This window comes from Artibeus jamaicensis, unplaced genomic scaffold (assembly GCF_021234435.1).
Source record: "Artibeus jamaicensis isolate MK-2021 breed Jamaican fruit bat unplaced genomic scaffold, CSHL_Jam_final contig_513, whole genome shotgun sequence".
Taxonomy (NCBI): Eukaryota; Metazoa; Chordata; class Mammalia; order Chiroptera; family Phyllostomidae; genus Artibeus; species Artibeus jamaicensis.
Window position 1 is genome coordinate 170,352 of NW_026521867.1, and position 24,399 is coordinate 194,750.

The 24,399-nt window shown below is 42.0% G+C and overlaps 1 protein-coding gene across 3 annotated transcripts in view; it reads right to left on the minus strand.

Moving 5' to 3' along the window:
- The window catches only part of STEAP3 (STEAP3 metalloreductase), a 92,023-nt gene that overhangs the window by 21,360 nt on the left and 46,264 nt on the right, over nucleotides 1-24,399 (minus strand). For 2 of the 3 annotated variants that reach the window (XM_037154097.2, XM_037154098.2), the window contains exon 5: nucleotides 9,601-12,339. The exons of the other annotated variant lie outside the window; for it this stretch is intronic. In XM_037154097.2, coding sequence (XP_037009992.2) covers nucleotides 12,058-12,339 — 282 coding nt within the window. In that variant the 3' untranslated portion in view covers nucleotides 9,601-12,057. Of the gene's footprint in view, nucleotides 1-9,600; nucleotides 12,340-24,399 lie in introns of those variants that run through there. 3 annotated transcript variants of the gene reach the window in all.

A 24,399-nucleotide genomic window follows, 5' to 3' on the forward strand; every position in this document is an offset into this window, starting at 1 on the left:
GGTCCTTCCCACCAGCTGGTTAACTGAGGGGTCACTCTGTTCACCACCTCATGTGTTTTGTTTTGCTGATGTAGGCAGGCTGTGTTGAAGCTGGTTCTTCCATGTGTACCAGGTTTTGAGGATTCTCTCTTGCTCTTGTTTAGTTGTTTGTTCTGGATAATTTCTCCACTATTTAGTTGCATTTCTAGATAGGTCCTAGATTGAGGTTACTGTGGCTTCTACTCCCTCCTTCACCTTTTTCTGTTGTTATCTGTTGGTGGTTCCTTTGTTGTTGGGTTTCCTCTTTGAGCAGGTATCCTATTGTTCACAGCTTCCACCTACTCAGGGTGTAACGAGGTGCCTCAATTCTCTTCGAATTTTCCCACTGGAGTAATGTCAGAGAATGCTGAATGCAGTGCCAGGCCATTAATCTCGGCAACTGCAGTATCTGAAGTCTCGAATGGTCATACACTTAGTTCTAGATGCCAGAGTCCAAAATCAAGGCGTCAGCAGGGCCATGATCCCACAGAGGCTCTAGGAGAGATTCCTTTCTTTGCAGCTTCCCAGCCTCTGGGGGGTGCCAGGAATTCCTTGGTGTTCCTTGGTTTGCAGCTACATCGCTCTACCTCCTTCTTCCTATTTATGACTTTTTATAATTATATTTTAATTATGCTATTACAATTTTCCCGATTTTTCCACCTTTGATTCACCCTCACCCAACAACCCCTACTCCCTCCATCAATCCCTCCACCATTGTTCATGTCCATGGGTCATGCATATAAGTTCTTTGGCTACTCTATTTCTTATACTGTACTCGACATCCCCATGGTTTTTCTCTAACTACCTATTTGTACTTCTTAATCCCCTCACCTTTTTACTCATTCCCCCACAACCTCCTGCCATGTGGAATCATCAGAATACTTTCCATATGCATGATTCTTCCTCTGTTCTTCTTGTTTGCTTAGTTTGTTTTCTAGATTCAATTGTTAAAAGATATGTTTTTTTTTCTATTTTATTGTTCATAGTTTTGGTTTCCTTTTCTTAAATAAGTCTCTTTAACAATTCATATAAAAATGGTTTGGTGATGATGAACTCCTGTAGCTTTTTCATCTCTGAGAAGCTCTTTATCTGTATTTTTGACTCTAAATGATAACTAAGCTGGGTAGAGCAATCTTGGCTGTAGGTCCCTGCTTTTCATGACTTTGGATACTTCTTGCCAATCCCTTCTAGCCTGAAAAGTTTCTCTGTTGTTCCTCACTGAGTTCCTTGAGCATCCTTATAAACAGTGTTTTGAACTCTGCATCCAATAAATTGCTTATCTCCATTTTATTTAGCCCTTTTTCTGGAGTTTTGATCTGTTTTTTCATTTGGGTCATGTTTCTTTGTATCTTTGTTTCTTTGTTTTGGCAGCCTTCCTTCGTTTGTGTCTATCTATTAGGTAGAGCTCCTTTGACTCTGTGTCTTGGTAGTGTGGCCTAATGTAGTAGGTGTCCTGTAGGGTTCAGTGGCACAGCCTCCCCTATCAACCAAGTTGAGTACTAGACGTGTGCCCTGTGTGTGGGCTGTGTATACCCTCCTATTGCAATTGAGTCTTAATTGCTGTTGGCAGATCAGTGAGAGATTTACCAGTCCAGTCAGCTGCAAGGACTGGCTGTGACTGCTTACCACCAACCTCTACTCTGTGGAGGATCAGCCGTGTAGGGGCGGGGTGGTGATGCTCTCACATGTCTGTAGCTGTCCACTGGGTATGCTGGCTCTGGGGTTTTTCAGGTGTTGCAGGCCAATGTCAGCCCCTACCTGTTTTTCTCAGGGCCACCCTGCCTGAGATACAAAACTATTTGAGATGGCTGCTACTTGTGCTGGGCTTGGAGATTCCTAGGCAAATCCAAGCTGTGAACATAGGCTGGCTGTCCTAGTGCCAGACCTGGGGCTCACTGAGGCTCCTGTTCCTCATTTGATAGGATTTGAGAAGTTGTGCATCATGAGCCATGGCCAGTCATTTATATGGAAAAGCAGCTTGGTTGGGCCCATAAATTGGGTGTAGTGGAGTCTCTGGGGATCTCCAAGGCCAGTCAAACTGTGTTGGCCAGGTTGATGGAGCCTCAGATATGGCACCAACTTGCTGGCTCGATGATGGGGAGGGTTTAGGAAAAGTACAATGGCCTCTGCTTGCCTTGATGCCAGACACTTCAGTTGTTCCCTATATCACACTGGTGCCTTTCAGCTGCTGCCCTGGTGCTGTAGGTTGGAGGGAGGGAGTCTGAGTAGTGAGTTCGTGTATGGCTTCGTTAAGAGAAACTGCTTGGGGCTCTAAAGGTTTCTTCCACTGACTCAATCCCTACTGGTTTTTGCAGCCAGAAATTGTGGGGACTTATATTCCTGGCACTGAACCCTGGGCTGGGGGCCTGGTGTGGGGCTGGTATTCCTTGCTCCCAAGATATCCCTCCCAAATTTTTATCCACCACACATGGATGTGGAATGAGCCCATTCTGTGTCTCTGTCCCTCCTACCAGTCTGATTGGATGTGTTTTCTTTAATTCTGTACTTGTCAGACTTCCACTGAACTTGATTGCTGATGGTTCTGACTGATGATTGTTCTGTATTTTAGTTGTAATTTTGATCTGGTTGTGTGAGGAGGCAAGCCATATCTGCATATTCCACCATCTTGACTAGAAGTCTCGACTTCTTTTTTCTACACTTAGTATATTATTCTATATTCGATCATTTTATTCTTTGATGTCCTTGGGGTTGTGTTTCTGCCAATTCTCAGATATGGTTTGTTGATTTTAGATTTGAGTCCTATTGGTTGATCTGAGTTGAGGTTGTTTTTCTCCAGGAAGGACTTGAATTTGTTTCTGCCAAGAGCCAAGGAAAGGATTGTTCTGGTTTTTTTTTGAATTTTGTGTGTGTGTATGTTTTATCACCTATTGTCTGCCCTGTTGATTTCTCTTAACCTCCCAAGAGTTTGAGACAGGCTAGTAAGCTAGGGTAAGCAGAATAGGGAAACTGAAACAGATAGTTAGACAGCCAAGCAACCACAGCCATCTAGTAAATCACAAAATTCTATTTTCTATGACCAGGAACACTTAAGAGTAAATGGTTTACATGTCTCTCCAACCAGAGAGTAAATAGCTTAAATTAGTGTACTTGGGGAGATTTCGGAAATCAAATTAGGTCCATTTGCCAAACACACCCAAGGGCAGAGGAAGTTAAGGGGATAAATCTCCCTTTGGTACATCAGCATAAAACTGATGAATATCCCATTGAGATCCTCCCCAAGACCTCCCCTAAACCCCCAGCCTTTTAGAAACCTCAAAACGAAGGTCCTAGTGCACGCTTTCCCATCCAGTAGCTTGCCTAAGCCTTTCCCTTCCCCATTCTCTTCCCCCACAGGCACTCATTTCCTAAACTCTAAGGGCACTTGTGAGACTTGCAACCAGGGAGCATTGGACAGTGGCAGCTCATCCAGGGCTAACCCCCTGTCCCTGTCCCCAAGACCCACTCAGGACCCTTTCTGATAACAAATTCAGCTTTAAAAAGTATGTCTTTTGCCCAGGAACTAGTTGCTTTGTCTCAGAAAGTCTCTTCTGGAAATGAAGGCCTTGATAACTTCTCTAGTTGGGGAAAAGTTTTAATTGTTGAGTAAAGTTAAATTTTAATTAATTGTTGTTGAAGTACAGTTTTCTGTCTTTTACTCATATCCCAGCCCACCCCCCCAGTGCTCCCCACCTCCCTCCCATTTCCAACCCCCTTAGATTTTTCAAGAGTAGATTCTGTATTTGATGGAAATAAGCTAAGTTTCTAGTCCAATAAGTGAAATCAACACTTAAACAAGGGGTTGATTATTTATGTTATAGGAAGATTGGCAGTAGAAACTTTTTGGTTGCTAAGTGCATCAAGAGTTCCATTTATGATTGTTCATTTTTGAACATAGAAAACAAAAGTGAAGCCAAAGCATTTTGAATAACTATTAGAGACTGAACTGGACTAAAAGCAAGTATTTGGAATGATTACAAAAATTGGTAGAGAAAACAGAATTTAACTGAACAAAAACTCCATTTTGCATACTTCCCAGGAAACACAATCAGTATATTTCACATTAGACCAAAAAAAAAAAGAGCTATAAACAAGTGTATGTTTGTTTTGTTTTTTGCTTTGGCTACCACTGTCATGTTTCTCTGACCAACTCCCTTTTCACTTTCTCCAATTATTTTTAACTTTTTCCTCTCTCTTCAACCCTCAGAGCCAAACCTTTTTCCTTCCCTGTCACTCTCAGCAGATGGCACCGACTACTTTTATACAAATGATGTAGACATCTGCAGAGAGAAGTGCTGCACCTCACATCACCAAAGCTTAACCCTCCCCTCATTGGCACTGATCTTTTTCTCTTAATTTTAAAAGACAACCTGATCTACTCCTTGCTATTACTACCTTTGCTCAGTCTCACTTTCTCATCTTCATCCATGCTTGTTCCTTTTGTTGTCTCCCAGAAACATTTAAATTATGTTCATGCCAGAACTGTGGACAAAATAACCAAACCATTTTGTATCTCCTTATAGCTTTCTCATTACAAACCCTCTCTCTCCTCTGCTTCACAGCGAAATCTCAAGAGATCTTAGAATTAGTCTTCATTTCCTTACTTCTCATTCCTTGCCCACCAATTTTGATTGAACCCCCCAACATTTCAATGAAATTTTTACCATGAATTTTCCATGTTTCCAAATCCAGTGGCATCTGTTTTCACTCTACTTGACTTCCCTACAATATTCAACAGTTTCAAGCACTCACAGTTCATGAATGCACTCTCTCTCTCACTGCCCCCATACTTGTTCAGCCCTTATTTTAAAATGTCAGTTATTAAAAGGGTCAATGAAAAGATTCAACTCATCAATGAGCCCTGGCTGTGTGGCTCTGTGGATTGAGTGCCAGCTTGCACACCAAAGGGTTGCCAGTTCAATCTAGTCAGGGCACATGCCTGGGTTGTGGGCCAGGTCCTCAGTAGGGGGCATGTGAGAGGCAACCACACATGATGTGTCTCTCTTTCTCTTCCTCCCTCGCTTCTCCTCTCTCTAAAAATAAGTAAATAAAATCTTGAAAAAGAAAAGGTCAATATTCCATTAAGTATCATTGTATTTCTCTTAAAACTACTCACTTATTGTAAGATATTACTTATAGTAATTACCATTCATTTTAGTAATATATGTATTTTTAGAGTAAAATAGCTTATTTCTACTTTATATTTCAATGAAGTTCTTAAATTGATTTTAAAAACCTGTATGTATAGATAGGTTATGTTATTTTTGAATTTCATTTTAAATTAATAAAAATGGATTTTTAACATATTTGTTAGAAAAGGTTGGTGCTGGTCTCGTGGGATTGAATTTCTGCTCTAGTAGTAAAAACTTCCCCATTGTAAAGAGTCAGGGAAGTGACCCAGTGCAAGCAAGCTTCTGTATTTCCAAGGGCCCACTTCACTGCTTTTGGAAAAGATTCAGCTCATCCAATAGCTGAATGATAATTTGTCTCTTTAATTAATATGAGTTATTTTGGTTGCTCCTCAGCTGTTATGTGAGTTACCTGAATAGTGACTTTTCATCAAAATATTTTATCATTTCTTTTCATACTCAACTCTCCCAGTGTTTTGTGTGGGAAGACACAGAGTAGAAAACCAAACCTCTAAGCACAAGATTATTTTTCTCATTGACAATTATTTGTAGTGAAATTGTTTTCTGGCCATGGTTCTTTTTTTAGAACACCATTATCATGGGCTCAGAATGGCAAGGCCATCTTTTTTATTATTGTTCCAAGAAATGGCTTATAGCCGTTAGTATGCTTTCTGCACATGGTTTCTACCTTGAGCAGGAAAACAGTTCTGCCTGCTTCAGTAGAAAAGCTTGACAGCATGATGGGTGGTTTCTGAAGAGTTATTGTTTTCCCGATGGACTCAGAGCTCATGTATGAGACCAGCAGAGGGCATCCTAACAGGGAGCACAAAGTGTATGGCCTGGCCTCTGACTTTAAGAAAACAAGGTAATTCTCTGGCTGGTATGGGCTGTGGACTAAGTGTTGGCTGTGAACCTAAAGGTCACTGGTTGGATTCCCAGTCAGGTGACTGGGTTGCTGGCCAGGTCTCCAGTTGGGGACATGTGAAAGGTAACCTATTAATGTATATCTTGCACATCAATGTTTCTCTCCCTCTTTCTCTCCCTCCCTTCCTCTCTTTAAAAAAAAAAGAAAACAAGGTGGTTGCAGCCATATGGGCAGTATGCAGAGTCATAGCTCACCAGGACAGCCAGGGCACCTGGGTCCTGGAAAGATTCATGGGGCAGCAGAGAGAACTGTGTCCACTGGTTTGTGGGCTGCTGACTACAGCACTGCAGAACAAAAGGACCCATCCAAGTTCTTGTTACTCAGAGTCCCTGTTACAGAACAGACCCAAGGCGGGTGTATGATATACTATTATCAAAAAGGACCCCTCACTAGGTTCACTATGCCTGCTGCCAGATGAAAGACGTCTCTCAATGCCAGAGATTTGTGAAAAGGAAAGGAAATATTTACTTAAAAGCTATACAGACTTAGTATAGTGACTAAATGTCTTCATTAAAATACTGAAGTCTTATAGAATACCCACAGACACACACAGTCCTTCCTTCTCACTCTGCCCTAGTCTGGGGTACCGTATTGTAACAGGGCACAGCCAAGAGGGGGGCCCCAGAAAAGGATTTGGGATGGGGTCCAGAGTTCAGGGTGTCCAGGAAATATTAAGATGTCCTCACCCCCCCCCCCAGGGGGAAGGGACGAATGGAGCAGGGCCATTGAGAACTATTTTGCATAGCAACTGTTTAGCAGCTAACCTCTGGAATGATTATTTAACATATCTATAACCTTTAACTGGTTTCATAGATATGTTAAATAGCTGTGGCCAAGTTTTGAGCCAGGGAGAAGGGAGTGGCTTGTACCCAGGATATAACTAGGGGCTGAGCCCCTGAGTTACAGTGTCTGCGTGATAGCCTGGAAAAAATGGGTTCCAGGACATGAGGCGATAACTGCCCAGGTGAGGAGGGAGCCACGAGGTTTCAGCAAAGTAAGGGACCTCCTCTTGGTGAGGTGAGAGAGCCACGTGGTCTTAGCTGAGTTAAGACCCCCTCTTGCAGAGGTGAAGAGGAGAGGAAACCATGTGGTTTTGGCCAGAGTGCAGACCCCTGCAGCAAGGTGAAAGAGAGAGCCACACAGTTTCAGCAGAGTAAGGATCCCCTCTTGGCCAGGTGAAGAGAGAGCTGTGTGGTTTCGGCAGAGTGCAGACCCCCTCTTGGTGAGGTAAAAGGGAAAACCGCGCAGCTTTGCCAGAATGGAGATCCCTGTAGCCAGATGAAGAAGAAAGACACATGCTTTTGGTGGAGTGTGGATCCCTGCTGCTTTGGTAGAAGAGGCCCATTTGTGAAGAGGAAACATTTTGTTTCCTTTTCACAAATCTCTGTCATTGAGAGATGTCTTTCCAATTGGTGATATTAGTATTCTGTCCTTGGGAGGGACTCCTGTTCTGTAGCAGTTTTTGGCATCCCTAGGGGGGCCAGATATTGCCCCTTCTTCGGACCGCTTGTTCAGTAACAGTTTCACCCCTTTTCTTCTAGGCAAGGTTTCTCCTCCTTCCTAAGCCACATGGCAAAAGAGAGCACCCCAAAGCCACGTGGTCCCCATTCTGCCAAAGCCACTGGTTCTTGCTTTCCACTGCCACAGCCGCCTGGTCCTCTGGTATGGCTGCCATACCTGGCGTTTAAATCCCTGTGCCAGTCTTCCTCTGCAGCATCATTTCTAACTCTTCCTACAATCAGTTACACCTGCCAGTATTCCTGTATTCCAGCTTTACTGGGCTGCCATGGTAAATCTGGGCAGGTGTGGCCACATGGTGTGGAGCCAATCATCTCCAAGCTCTCATGCAGGTGCTGTTACTAAGGGGAGTTGCCTCCCAGTTACATCTTGGGAGAAAGTCACTCCCATCTCTCTGGCTCAAAGCATAGCCACAGCTATTTAACATATCTATGAAACCAGTTAAAGGCTATAGATATGTTAAATGACCATGCCAGATGTCAGGAGCATGGCCAGCAACCTTCCCTTGACAAGGTTGCAACAGTTGAGATGCATCTGCAAGGCAGAGGCAACTGTGGCTGGATTTCCTGTCTATCTCTCCTTACATGTTTGTTTTGGTGATCAAAAGGTGGTGAGATTGTTAGACACCTGTATTTCAGGTTCATTGATTCGCATAATTCCAATAAAGTTGTGCAAAATAATTTCTTGACCAGAGAACAACGTCCCTGTATGTCCAAAAGTTGTTAGAGTAACAGCCCCTCCTTTACCTTGAATAGGAATATATATCAATTAGATAGCCAAAGAAATAAGAAAAGCTGATTAGCTATTACAAACTAAACACATCAAAACAATTACCAGGGAGTCAGAGTTCATAGTACACAGAGAAACATTTTAGACAAAAAAATAGATACCTAAGTTAGACATCACAAAGGCCTTATAATAAATTTCCTATTGCCTCTACTCAATCTAGCATCTCCTTTTGCCCCATGACAAATTCTGAAAAACTTTAATAAAAGACATTCAAACTCTGTACATACAGCTACTTCTAATTGTCTGATTTATGGCTCTCCTGGTCAAAACAATCTTTGTTTAATATAACTGAGTCTATGGGAACTTTCGTACTTTTCCTGGGTACCTTTGTATTGATTTTTTCTGCTTAACTGATCATGCTATGCACCTGCAAATGTTAATCACTACCAAAAATGAAAATATAAAAACCTGCTTGTACTTGCAATAAACGGAACAGAGCTTCACTGTCCTTTAAGGCGTGTTGTCATCTGCTACCCACTGCCGACGCCTTACTCACCTTTCAGAAACCCCTGGGCCCTGCTGAGGCTGAACCGCGGCAGCCAGAGGTTAGCTGCAAAGTGATTGCTATACAACAGAGCTCCCAATGGTCCTGCTCCATGTGTCCCATCCCCCAGCTCAGCCTTATGGGGTGGTGAGGACATCTTACATATTTTTCTAATATTACCTGGACACCTTGAGCTCTGGACCCCATTACAAATCCCTATTTGGGGCCCCCTCCTGGCTGCACCCTGTTACATGTCTACAGATCAACACCATCCATGTCACTTGGGAGCTTATTAGAAATGCAGTCTCAGGCCCCATCCCTGACCAATGAATGAGAACCTGTGTGTGAACAAGACCCTAAGTGACTCACATGCACATTATATTTCTAGAGGCACTGCTGCTCTAACCTACATTCAAGGCTGCAGTCCTCAGACACAGCACAGACACTGCTCCCTCCAGGAAGCCTTCCCAGCCCCTCTCCTGGCATTGGGCACTCCTTTCACGTCCCCTTGCTCTTTGTCATTTGGATCTTGCAGGTGTCTTTACCGGTTTGTGGTTGTAGATCTGCATGTCTGCTCTGCCCTTTTCTCCGAGGGGAGCTCTGGCCTAGATCATCCTGTGCTCACCATGCATGCTGCCTAACTTCAAGCAAGCTCCAGTTACAAGACGCATCAAGCCAATGAACAAAGGAATGAGTGGGTGGGCAGGTGATTGACAGGACAGAAATAAAAGCCTGAAACGCACAGAAGGGTAGATGTTTATTTTTGTTGCTTCTTAGACAAGCTCAACAAGGTAAAAATTAGACTTTCAGAGGCATACATTTTGAACATCAACCTGACGTGGCATTTAGGATTCCCAGAGCATGTTGGTTTAGGCACTTTTATACCCAGAGGCACATAGAATTTCGCAGGCTCTAAGGGAGTGATAGGCTCTCTTGGGGATGCTGTTGCCAACTGCTTGGTGAGGAAAGGAAGAGAAGCTGCAGACACAAGTCAAGGCCAAGTCCATAGCCCTCCATAACTTTTATGAGCTGGTTATCCAGTTGGCAGGTAGGCAGGTCCTTTGTTATCTGTGCCTTCCTGCCACCCACCTTGGCATCCTTTCCCTCCTGAGGAGCACCTGTAGCAGGATGTGGGTGTGAAGGGGAAGGTGCCTACTGGACTTTGTTCTGTCAGCATCTTTGGTATAAAGAATAATCCCAAGGCCCAGGGAAGCTTGGACAAGGAAGGCAGCCAATACTGACTGAAGTTGGCAATCCTAGGTGGGTTCTAGCTGGCGACATTCTCCCTGTTACCTGTTAGCAGGAAACTGCTGAGCCCTCTTTTTGCCAAGCAAGGGCTGAAACCTCTGCCTCACCTGCCCCTTTGGAGAGATTCTCTCTAAGGCCACTCCATCAGGGCCAATTTAGGAGACAGGCACCTGCCACTCAGTGTCGGAGCAGCAGACAGAAAATATCTGCAGGAAGCAATAGCTTTGCAGCACTGCCTTCCGGCCATCAGTCACTGGCTTAATGAGATATTCTTGCATTTGGCTTTTTTCCCCTCTTCACTGAAGGACCCTGATGCACTTCATAGACCTGAACTCACAATGCCTCCCCCGGGAGGCAGGGGCACCCTCTCACTCCAGCACAATCTGCTCAGCCTTTGCCCGCTGGACTCTTTGTTCACCCTAACATGCCCTCTGGCCCAGGAGATCTAAGAAATATGAATGTGACCCACAGCCCCCCACTAAGAGTAGAGTTCACTGTGCATCTCACTGATATCAGGATCTTACCCTCTTTGTGTTCAAGGTGCTTTTTCTGTGGAAATGACAGGAGCCGGGTGTTGCCAGGAGCCGGGTGCTGTGGGCGTGGGGCTCAGTGGAGAACACTTGTTCACAGGGGAAGTAAAAACAGTTTCAGTATGAATCAGTGAGGATGGTATATGATTCAGGGGCACATGTCCTATGGCCCTGGCTGTGGTCCAGCCTCTTAGGCTTTGGGGCAGAATTTCAGGGTTGTAGCTTTGGTGGAGAAGACACTCCCGGCTCTTTTGAAATGTAACTGTTCTTTAAGAGGAACTTCGACCAGTGTGGTTTTCTGGGTGCTTGGAAGGCAAGCTCTCTGCCCTGTAGCAGCACAAGGCATTTGAAGAGATCCCAGTGTTTTTCCACAGGACCGATTTAATGAAGACATCCAGTTCTTCAGCCCCCTGGGCAGGCTCAGGAAAGGCTCCCTGTGACTCTGAGCGCTCTGCCCTGCATTCTCTTCCTCTGCACTGACTGTTAGAGGGCCTGCCCCAGGCCTTCCTGGACACATTCACACTAATGATATAAAAGTGAGAAGGCACACTGGTCGAAAGAACAGTCATCGCCAACTTAAAGGAAGCGAAAAAATTACACTTGTTCTCAAGATGGGGTTCATTAGTGGCTCCGGGAAGGAGGTGACTTCACACTCCCACAAGAGGACCAATTTGTAGCCACAGTGGTGACTTCTGACTTTAAGGGAAAAAACTCCCAGTTTAGGGAGGATTAGGGGGAGCAGCTTCAGCCCCAACCTCCCTTCTTACACTCCTCCCTGGCAAAGGAAGGGCCTTCAATTGATTGCCAGGGCACAGACACCAGGATTCCCTCTCCACCCACCCCTGCTCCACCCAAAGGTGGTTGGTCAGGGAAGGAGCTGCACCCCCTTTTCACTAGCGACTCTTCTGCTTGATGCCAGATGGAGTCAGGCTCTAGGCCGAGCTCATGTCTGCCACCACCTTAGAGCCCCAGCTCTCCAAAAGCCTTGGGAAACTAGCAAAAGAGGAGTGGTAGGCACAAATGAATTGATTCCACCAAGGGACAGCCCCTCATTGCCTTTTCTGTGCAAAAAGTGTTTGTATATCTCTGCAAGTGCCACAAGAACGTGAGCTGCTGTTCTCCTAGCATCTGGCACTTGCTTTTAAATCTACAAGTTGAAATCTTAAAGACTCAACATTTTAGCTGAGTATAATTGCAAATCCTGATATATATAAATGAAATATATATGAGCCTATATATCACACGCACGTGTGTGTCATTCTGAATATTACTGAATACATAAGCATCCCAGGAATTCGGACCTCAAACCACCAATTTGTGCACAATTACACCATACTGCTCAATCAGGGAAAAGAGGTCCTGACAGGCTCAGGGCACTGTCCTGCCTGCATGTGGTTTCCAAAGGCAGATGCAAGCTCCTCATACATGGCTTGTCTTCTGGGTAGAGGCATGGTCCATTGGCAGTGTGAACTTGACAGCACTGTCCTTCTCCCAGCCCCTCCGGATCTTGGAGAGTCTGCGGCTTAAGCAGGGCAGGAAGAACAGAACCTTGGCCAGGATGACGACACAGGGCACCAGCAGCGTGAGTGTGAAGGTGGGAGGCAGGTAGAACTTGTAGCGGCTCTCCTCAAAGGCGCGGGTCCAGCCGTAGGTGAGTGTGTGCAGGGTGCTCAGCACCAGGGCCACAAAACCTAGAGTGGACTGCAGAAGAAAGAAGGCTGGAGTGAGGGCGAAGGGATGACGGACACAGTGATTCCACCACTGGGTCACTAGTTGCCCACAGAGGGAAAGGAAGGAGTGCGACTTTAGCAGTCAGGGCTCTGGGTTCAGATCCCTACCCTGTCACTCACACAGTACATGATCTATCACTACCTAAACGCCCTGAGCCTCAGTGTCCCCGAAAGAAAAACAGGAATAATGTTCCTACCCTTAAGGTATATAAAGATTGATTCACAAGGATTCAATAAAATTACTGTTATTCATACCTTTGGACACTGAGCGTGGACCTCATTTTATTTTATTTGACTTTAAATAATTGTTTATTTTTCAATTACAGCTGACATACAATATTATATTGGTTTCAGGTGTACAACCAAGTGACTACACACTATACAGCCCACTAAGTGATCACCCAGATAAATCCAATACCTACCTGATATTATACATAATTATTATAAGAGTACTGACCACATTATCTATACTGTACATCCCCATGACCATTCTGTAGCTGCCAATTTGTACTTCCTAATCCCTTCACCTCTTTCACCCAGCCCCCCCCAAACTCCCTCCCATTTTGCCAGAGGACTTTAGATGTTCAAAGAAGTTTAAAAATATTTAAGCAGTTTTGTGTATGTTTTAGTGTATATTAGAGTAAACAAGTGCCTACCAGCACACTAAGTCTTCATTTCACAGATAATGCTTGGCCTAAGCCCAGATAACAAGGAGAATAGATTTTAAGTTGATTTGAAGGTAAATGAAAACTAAAAAATGGACTTGGCACTTGGACTTGGCAACAGTAGCAGCTCACTGGGGCCTGAGGCCGGGTGACCTCACACTGTGTATAAAGCCCAGGACACCACACAGAAGCTCTTTGTGGGTGCTGGTCCCTCTCCTCCTGCCCACGCACTGAGTCATGAATACCAGGCAGAACTTACTCTCCTGCTGGAAAAGAGCTTAATGACCCCGGGGAGATTGAGACCTTTGCAAATCCTAACCAAAACAGTCCAGGCCAGGCTACAGCGGAGTGCCCCACCCCTTAAGCCACACACCAGTCACTTCCAGCTGAGGTTAGCTCTTGGTCAAGTGCCTACACACAAGTGTCTGTGGGAACCACACGTGAGAATAGCTGGGAAGTACTGCTCTATAATTCCAGCCTCAGGAACCTTTTGTATGTCAGGTTTCTTTTTCTTTTCTTTTTTTAAATGAAAGCTTTATTTGCTCAGTACACCAACTAGGGTGCAAGCACTATTAAGACAAATACACAGAAATAGGCAGATCAAAATAAAACAGTAATTTAGTTTAAATGAAGAGAAGTCTCTTTAAATGACAACATATTCCCAAGAAGACTCTTTTCTTAAGCTAATTATTTCAATAAAATAAAGGATATGGATTAAGTGGAAGTTAGCTTGTGAATTTTTCTTAAAAATAAAACTCAAACTCTATTAATATATGCCACTTAAACACTAAAACTAAAATTTCCAAATAAGAGCAAAAGGAGCTGAAAGGGTTAGTTAACATTTTTTGCTTGAACAGCCCACAGGAAAATGGTTACTGCAAATACAGCAGGCAGACTGTTAACACTGATTGACCTGGAGCTGCACTAAACTTGTCTCCATGCTTGTCACTGTGCTAAATGCTCCCTATTAGTATGTGTGGCACATTTTGGTCCATGATATAGTTTAATGTCAAGACAGATCCCAATTTGTTACAGATATATACACAATTTGTTGCTTGTTTTGTTTCTAAATATATATATATTTATATACACATATATAAAAATATATAACATTTATATAATGATATAATTTAATATATAAATATGTAAACATAAACATAATATATGAATATATTTGTATATTTATACACACATATATGTGTATTTTTAAATATACATATTTTAAAAGCAGTAAAATACAATACTGCCACATACAAAGGTTTCTGCTGAACTACAAATGATGCACTCTAGATTCTACCACTGGTGCTGGTCTTGACGGGTGCTGTGAACCTGGGAGAGTCACTCAGCCCCAGTGAGAAGTGATTCCAAACACTGAAGTTGGAGATGTAGGAGTACTGCTGTGTAGACCAGCATTCTCCAGATCCCAGAGAAGGCAGGTGGATGGAGAGGACAGTGCAACGAAGGGTGAGGCTTTAGGTGGGCAGGGAGGAGAGGCATGGGCAAGTCTGACTGATTCTGTAAGCACCAAGGAGGATCCACGGAGAGATGGAGGGCAGGAGAGACCTGTGTTTTTACATAATGAATGAAAATAGCAGTGATTGATCAAGCAGTGAACACAAATGCACTTTCTCCAAGGACACAGTGCAAAGGTTTCATTGAAATGTGGCAGCATAATGGTGCCTCAGGGTCCTCTTTATAGGTCAGTTTTGAGTTTTCTACAGAGAAGCTGCAATTGGGCCTCTTGGATTTCCTTTCAGCCTAGCCTGTTAGCACTGAGCCAGAGGTTTGGCTAAGAGACACTGTCTTGTTTGCGTTCCCCTCAGAACAGACGTTTAAGTGGGTTTGATTCTGTTACCGTGCCTCAGTCTCCCTCCTCCCCAGTGTCGGGGAGCTTTGCTGGTACCTGCTCCAGTACAAACACCAAGATGGTGAACCTCAGTAAATGGAGGAACATATTTTGGAAAAATTGCTTATAATGCTTTTAATAATATAATAATAAACATTTTCTAATGGCTATTTGTTATAAGTTCATAGAAAGATTCCCAAGTACAACATTTTTGACTCCAAATAAAATACTAGCTGCCAAAGATCCCCAATCTCTGCCCTTCCTAGCCACTTCTGGCCATTCTTGGTTTTGTGACCACATCAAGGATGCTTTTATCCCATCCTTAACAACTTTCTGGCTTAACATAGCCAGTTGGGAAAAGCTATGGTTGATTCTGTGCCACTACCCAGTTCTGCCATGTGTCGTGTTAAAATGGCCGGTCCCCAAATTGAGAACTCTTTGGCTGTGAGTCACATGTAACCAAATTCTTGTCAATCCCAGATGAATCTATCAAAATTCCAAATCTCCTAGCAAGCTGTGAACAATACCAACCTTTTCTAAGTTCTGATCTATTGATATAGAAGAAAACTGGTTTTCCAAGCTCTGAGAAGATATTTGCAAATCATATATCTGTTGAGGGATTAATATTCAGAATATGTAGAGATATCTGAAACTCAACAAGAAAAACAAAACACACAACACAATTCAAAAACAGGCAAAGGAATTGAATAGAAATTTCTCCAGAGAAGATATATGAATGGCCAATAGCACATGAAGAGATGTTCAATGTCACTAATCATTAGGGACAGGCAAATCAAAACCACAGTGAGATATCCATTAGGATGGCTACTATAAAAAACAACAGAAAATTACAAGTGATGGTGAGGATGTGGAGAAATTGAAAACAAGTGCACTGTTGGAGGGAATGTAAAATGGTGCAGCCATTGAGGAAAACAGTATGGCAGTTTCTCAAATAATAAAAATAGAATTACCATGTGATCCAGCAATTTCACTTCTGGATAGATATCCAAAATATTGAAACAGGGTCTTCAGAGAGATGTGTATACCCACTTTCATAGCAGTGTTATCCACAGTAGGTACAATATAGAAGTGCCTATTGACAGACGGATAATATTCTTATATTATACTAAAGTATAATATATATTACATATATGAATATTATCAAGCCTTAAAAAGAAAGGAAATTCTGGCACATGAGATAAGGCAGTCACAAAAAGACAGACACTACATGACTCCATTTCTGTGGGGCACCTGAGTAATCAAAATCAGGGACAGAAGGAGAATGGTGGTTGTCAGGGGCTGGGGGTGGGTGTGCCGGAGAATGGGACATTCTTAGTTAACAGATACAGAGTTTTAATTCTGCAAGATAAAGAGTTCTGGCGGTGAATGGTGGTGATGGTAGTACAGCATTATGATTGTACTTAATGCCTCTGACTATATGGTTATATAGAAATGGTTAAGGTGATAACTTTTGTTATGTGCAATTTTACCCCAATAAAATAAATTGAGGTGGGAAATAAGAAGGTCCCAGCATCGATCATCAGAAATCAGACTCAAACAATCCCGATGACCATCCTGATAGTCCCCAACCAGCAACCCAGCCCCAAACCCTTGTTCCGCCTACTCCTTTGGGTTTATGGGGTTTGCTGAGATGGCTGGGAAATGGCTTTTATCCATGAGAATTTATCATAGTTTGAGACTGTGGTTTTCAAACCTGGCTGTACATTAAAATCACCTGAGGAGGTTGGGAAAAGATATTAATACCCAAGGCTCAGGCATCTAGAAAGAAGTTTGGCAATTATGTTAATGTGTAGCCAGGACAAAGAACCACCAATTTGGGAGATTCTCATCATGAAGCCCTTTTAGCTGCAGGTTAAGTTCTCAGCTCCTCTGCACAGGCCATTAGTTGGGATGAAGCTGGACCTATCTGCTCCTTCGAAGAAGACCCACTAAGGGCCTTGATGTGCTCAGACTCTGCATAATGGGGCTGCCGAGATGCTGCACCAATGAGAACCCACTCAGATCTGGGATCCTAGCCCTGGTGACCCTAGTGAGGCCTCAGCATCTCCCTCCGTGACATGCCCGGGAGCCACTGTCCCCAGCACCTAAGTGGAAAGTGGATTGTGCTGGGCATGTGGGACATACACAGGGAGCATGGAACTGGGGCTCTGGTTCATACATCCTCATCCTTTTGCCGCCCCCAATCCCATAGTGAAAGATGGCAGGAAGCCCCATCCAGGGGCAGGGTTCACAGAGAGTGCTGACACCCAAAGGCCAGTCAGCAACAAAGGGACTTGCAACCTTCCGATCCCAGTGAAAACCTGTATGTTTCCAGCAAGTTTGTTTTCCTAAACTCTGTCTCCTTGGGAACAATTTAAAAACCCCAGAACAAGCTCTGGCTGGTGTGGCTCAGTGGATTGAGTGCTAGCCTGCAAACCCAAAACCCCAGAACAGCCAAAAGGTGGCCAAAAGAAAGAGGCATTCTCATGGGGCACTTAATACCCACACTGCACAATCTAGGGTCATTTAAAAAAGTAATATTATGTTATACATATATTTTTTTCTTTTTGAATTATAGTTTACTTTCAATATTATTATGTATTAGTTTCAGGTATACAGCATTGTGGTTAGACAACCATATATTGGTCCTCTCAGGATTTCCAGTACCCGTCTGGCACCACACACAGCTATTACAATATCATTAACTATATTCCCTATGCTGTACTTTACATCTCAGAGGTTATTTTGTAACTACCAATTTGTACTTCTTAATCTCTTCACCATTTTTTTTACCCAGTTGCCCAAGCCGCCTACCCTCTGGCAACAACCGATCTACTTTGTATGTCTATGCGTCTGTTTCAAAGTTGTTGGTTGGTTTTGTTCTTTAGATTCCATATATAAGTGAGATCATATGGTACTTGTCTCTTTAACTTATCTCATGTAAGGATGTGGGAAAAAAGGAAACTTCATGTTGGTGGAATGCTGACTGATGAAACCACTGTGTGGTTCCATTTTTAATTTTTAACAAATTAAAAATGGAACTGCCTTATGACCCAGCAATTCCAGTTCTGGGTATTTACCTGAAGAAACTCAAAACACTAATTTGAAAGAATATATGTACCCCTATGTTCATTACAGTGTTACTTACAATGGGCAAGCTATGGAAGAAACCCAAGTGCTCATCAATAGAGGAGTGGATAAAAAACCTGTGGTACATATATACTATGGAATATTACTGTCATAAAAAAAATGAAATCTTTCCATTTATGACAGCATGGATGGACCTAAAGGGTATTAGAGCCATTTTTATTATACATAAGCTTGTTAGCAAAAAAGCAGCAGTCAGATGGTGGGTGGTTCCTACTGGTGCTCAGTTACTGTGGCATCTAGGGGCATCGGACAAGTGCTCCCAAAGTTGGACTGGAGCTAGTCTCTGTTACTATTTCTGGCCAGTGGCTGGAGTGGGTGAGGCCACATGAGGTTCCTCTATCTGAAGTGCTAAGAACTCAACTCCAATTTCTCTGACCAGGTGAGCTGTACCTACCTGAGTATTTTGTAATCTAACAATTTTTCTCTCCTTTAAAAAAATTTACTTTTCAATTACAGTTAACTTTCAATATTATTTTGTTAGTTTCAGGTGTAGCTTAGTGGTTACACAATTATATAATTTAAAAACTGATCCCACTGATTTTCCAAGCACCCACCTAGCCCCATACACTTATTACACTATTATTGGCTACATCTCCTGTGCTGCACTTTACATCCAGTGACTATTTTGTAACTACCAATTTTTACTTCCTAATCTCTTCACTGTTTTTACCCAGTCTCCCAACCCACTTCCCTCCGGCCACCATCAGTTTGTTTTCTATATCTATAAGTCTGATTCTCTTTCTATATGCTCATTTATTTTGTTCTTTAGATTCAACATTTAGGTGAAATCATATGGTATTTTTCTTTCTCTGATTTATTTCACTCAGCATAATATACTCTAGGTCTATCCATGTTGTTGCAAATGGTAAAATTTCATTCTTTTTTTAAGGCCCCATAATATTCCACTGTATACACGTACCACAACTTTTTTATCCACGATGGTCACTTGGGTTGCACTTCCATATATTGGCTCTTGTAAATAGTGCTGCAATAAACACAGGGGTGAATATATCTTTCCAAATTAGTATTATGGTTTCCTTTGATTAAATGCCTAGAAGTGGAACTGCTGGGTAGCAACGTAATTCCATTTCTAATTTTTTGAGGAACCTCCATACTGTTTTCCTGAGTGGCTTTGCCAATCTGCATTCCCACTAACGGCACAAGAGTTCCCTTTTCTAACTCTCCTTGCTGATACTTATTGTTTGTTGACTTACTGATGATAGCCATTCTAACAGGTATGAGGTAATGTCTCACCGTGTTTTCTTTTTCAAATTTTTAAAAATTTATTGATTGGAGAGAGAGAGATTTGTTGTTCCACTTATTTAAGCACTCATTGGTTGATTCTTGTATGTGCCCTGACTGGAGATCAGACCTGCAACCCTGGCATATTGGGAGGATACTGTAACCAACTGGGCTACCAGGCCAGGACTCTCAGTGTGGTTTTAATTTGCGTTTCTCTGATGATTAGTGACACCGAGCATCTTTTAGTATGTCTATTGGCCATATGCACGTCCTCTATGGAGAAGTGTCTATTGAGGTCTTAAACCCATTTTTAAATCGTAATGGGTTTTTTTAGGTGTTGATATATGAGTACTTTATAAATTGTGGATATTAACCCCTTATCAGATGTATCATTGGTGAATAGGTTCTCCTCTTCAGTGGGTTGTCTTTTTATTTTGTTGATGGTTTCCTTTGCTGTGTGAAAACTTTTTAGTTTGATGTAGTACCATTTTAAAATCTTTCTTTTGTTTTCCTTGCCTGAGAATATATATCAGAAAAAAATTACTGCACTGGCTGGCATATATGTCTTTTATTATGTTGAGATGTGTACCATCTATTCCCACTTTGCTGAGAGTTTTTACCATAAATGAATACTGAATTTTGTCAAATGCTTTTTCTGTATCTGTTGATATGATATGATATTTATTCTTCATTTTGTTTATGTGATATGTCACATTAATTGATTTGTAAATACTGAAACAACCTTGCATCCCAGGATTAAATTCCATTTGATCATGGTGTATGATCTTTGTAGCTGAATTCAATTTACTAATGTTTTGTTGAGGATTTTTGCATCTATGTTAATCAGGCATACTGGCTTATAATTTTCTTTCTTTCTTAAAAAGATTTTATTTATTTATTTTTGGAAATAGGGGGTGGGAGGGAGAGAAACATCAATGCATGAAAGATATTGCCTCTCGCATGCACCCTACCACGGACCTGGTCTGTAACCCAGGCATGTGCCCTGACCAGGACTTGAACCGGTGACCTTTTGGTTCACAGGCCAGTGCTCAACTACTGAGACACACCAATCAGGGCTAATTTTCCTTTTTCAAAATGTAATTTTGTCTTGTTTTGGAATCACGGTAATGATGGTCCTGTTAAATGAGCTTGGGAGTCAGTCTTACCTCCCTTTGAATTTTTGGGAATAGTTTGAGAAGGGTAGGTGTTAAGTCTTCTTCTTTTTTTAAATATATTTTATTGATTATGACATTACAGTTGTTCTATTTCCCCCTTCATTTCCCTCCACCCTGCACACCCCCTCCCCCACCATTCCCCCCCTTTAGTTTATGACCACGTGTCTCAAGTTCTTTAGATTCTATATTTCCCATACTATTCTTGCCCTCCCCCCTATTTTCTACCTACCATCTATGCTACTTATTTTCTGTACCTTCTCCCCCCTTCTCCTCCTCCCACTCCCCTGTTGCTAACCCTTCATGTGATCTTTATTTCTATGGTTCTGCTCCTGATCTAGCTGCCCTCTTAGTTTGCTTTTGTTTTAGGTGTGGTTCTTAGTGACTGTGAGTTTGCTGTCCTTTCACTGTTCATCTTTTTTATCTTCTTTTTCTTAGGTAAGTCCCTTTAACATTTCATATAATAAGGGCTTGGTGATGATGAACTCCTTGAATTTGATCTTATCTGAGAAGCACTTTATCTGCCCTTCCATTCTAAATGAAAGTTTTGCTGGATAGATCAGTCTTGGTTGTAGGTCTTTGGATTTCATGACTTGGAATACTTCTTTCCAGCCCCTTCTTGCCTGTAAGGTCTCTTTTGAGAAATCAGCTGACAGTCTGATGGGAACTCCTTTGTAGGTGACTGTCCCAATATCTCTTGCTGCTTCTAGAATTCTCTCCTTCATTTTAATCTTGGCTAATGTAATTATGATGTGCCTTGGTGTGTTCCTTCTTGGGTCCAACTTCTTTGGGACTCTCTGAGCTTCCTGGATTTCCTGGAAGTCTATTTCCTTTGGCAGATTGGGGAAATTCTCCTTTATTATTTGTTCAAATAAGTGTTTCACTTGTGGCTGTTCCTCTTCCCCTTCTGGTACCCCTATAATTCAGATGTTGGAACGTTTAAAGATGTCCTGAAGGTTTCTAAGCCTCTTCTCATTTTTTTTGAATTCTTGTTTCTTCATCCTTTTCTGTTTGGTCATTTTTTCCACTTTCTGGTCCACTCCTTTGATTTGAGTCCCAGTTTCCTTTCCATTACTATGGTTTCCTGTGCATTTCCATTCATTTCAATTAGTTTAGCCTTCATATGTTCCTCTAATTTGTGACTAAAATCAACCAGTTCTGTGAGGATCCTGATCACCAGTGTTTTGAACTGTGCATCTGAAAGTTTGGCTATTTCTTCATTGCTTAGAGTTATGGGCTCTGGGGCTCTGAGTTGTTCTTGAGCCATGTTTTGATCTGTTCATGCCTATTACATATGAGGAGCGGAGCCTTAGTTTTTCACCAGGGCGGGGCCGCCCCGGTCGCTGGTTTGTGAAGTTATATGTGGGGGCAGGGTCAGAGAGAAACAATGGTGGTTCCCTCTGCCACTTCCCGCCACTGGTGCCTGCACAGTCCGTCTCACTGCTCGCTCCTTCACCAGTTTATCTGTGCACGAATGTGTGACCGCAGTCAGCCCTCAGGGGGTCCACTGCCTTGCACCCTCAGTGGGTCCACCTGCTACTCCATACCTGGGATTGCCCACACCTGCCGGTGGGCCTGGGTCAGTCCGGTGGATTTTTCCTGCCCGACCCTGCTCTGCTACTGGCTCTGCCCCTCTTACCGGATTGGCTGAAGGGTTCGTTGTTGTGGGACTTCAGTATAGTTCAATTTTCTGTGGTTTGGCTGCATTTTTGTTGCTAAAACTTTATCGTTTTTAAACTTGGTTGTGAGAGAAGGCGCAGTGCTTCCACCTACGCCTCCATCTTGGCGGAAGTCCTCTAAGTCTTCTTTTAATGTTTGGTAAAATTTGCCAGCGAAGCCATCCAATCCAGGGCATTTGCTTGTTGAAAGTTTTGGGATTACCGATTCAATTTTATTGGTTGTAATCAGTCTGTTCAGATTTTCTGTTTTTTCTTGCTTAGGTCTTAGAACATTGTATGTTTTCAGGAATTTATACTTATCTTCCTGATTGTCCAATTTGTTGGCATATAGTTGTTTGTAGTTGTTTCGTATAATCTTTTGTATTTCTTTTTTTTTTCATTTATTCACTTTATAGAGATAGGAATGGAGTGAGAACAAGAGGGAGAGAAACATCGATTGGTTGTCTCTCACACGCCAACTGGGGACCTGGCCCACAACCTAGGCATGTGCCCTGATTGGGAATTGAACTGATGACCTTTCAGTTGCAGGCTGGTGCTCAATCCATTGAGCCATCCCAGGCAGGGCAACCCTTTGTATTTCTGTGGTGTCATTTGTCATTTTCTTCTTTTATTCCTGGTTTTATTTATTTGGGTCCACTCTTCTTTTCCTTATGAGTCTGGTTAAAGGTTTATCTTTTCAAAGAACTAGCCATTGGTTTCATTGATCTTTTGTATTTTTTTATATTCTATTTTATTTATTTCTGTTTTGATCTTTATTAGTTCCTTCCTTCTAGTTACTTTGGGCTTTTATGCTGTTCTTTTTCAAATTCCTTTAAGTGTAAAAGTCAGACTGTTTTTTTGATGTGTTTATTGTTTTTTGAGATGGGCCAGTATTTCTATGAATTTCCTTCTTAGGACTGTTTTCACTGTGTCCCATGGATTTGGGATTGTTGTGTTCTTACTTTCATTTGTTTAAAAAAAATCTTTAGCTTTCTTCCTTGATCTCAGTGTTAACACATGGTCTAGTAACATGCTATTTACCCTCCATATCTTTGTATGTTTTTCAGTTTTATTCTTGTGATTGATTTCTAGTTTCATGGTCAGAGAAGATGCTTGATATGATTTTAATCTTCTTAAATTTATTTATACTTGCTTTTTGTCATAACATGTGATTTGTCCTAGAAAATGTTCCATGTACACTTGAAAAGAATACATTCTGTTTGTTGCTTTGAGGTGAAATGCTCTGAAGATATCAATTACATCCATCTGATCTAGTGTGTCATTTAAGACCATTGTTTCCTTGTTGATTTTCTTCCTGGAAGATGCATCTATTGATGTCAATGGTGTGAAAGTCCCCCACTATGAGTATATTATTGTCAACCTCTCCCTTTATGTCCATCAATAGTTGCTTTATAAAGGTGCTCCTATATTGGGTGTATAAATGGTTATATCCTATGGGAATGATTCTTTTATCATTATGTAATGTCCTTCTTTGTCTCTTATTATACCCTTTGTTTTAAAGTCTATTCTGTCTGGTATAAGCATTGCTACTCCAGGTTTTTTGTTTGTTTGTTTGTTTGTTTGTTTTTTCTGCATGAAATATCTTTTTCCATCCCTTTAATTTCAGTCTTGCATGTCTTTCAATCTAAATAAAGTAGGTCTCATATATATATATATATATATATATATATATATATATATATATGTATATATATATGTCTTGTTTTCTTATCCATTCAACTACCTGTGTCTTTTGAGTGGAGCATTTGATTTGCTTGCATTTAAGGTGATTATTGATAGGTAAATAGTTGCTGCCATTTTATTCCTCATATTTGTTTATTTTTCCCTTCTTTTTGAAGATGTCCCTTTAACATTTTTTGTAATACTGTTTTAGTGATGATGAATGCCTATAGCCTTTTGTTTTTTTTAAAAAAAAGATTCTAATTATTTATTTTGAGAGAGAGGGGAAGGGAGGAAGGAAAAGTGGGGGAGAGAGGGGAAGAAACATTGATGCGTGAGAGATACATCAATCAGTTGCCCCTTGCACACCCTTAGCTGGGGACCTGGCCTGCAACCCAGGCATGTGCCCTGACTGGAAATTGAACCACTGACTTTTCGGTTCACAGGTTGTCACTCAATCCACTGAGTCACACCAGCCAGGGATCCTTTAGTTTTTCTTGTCTGGGAAGTTCTTTATTTCTCTCTCAATTTTAAATAATAGCCTTCTTGGGTAGAGCAGTCTTGGCTGTAGTTCCTTGCTTTTTATCACTTTGAATATTTCATGCTAATCCCTTCTAT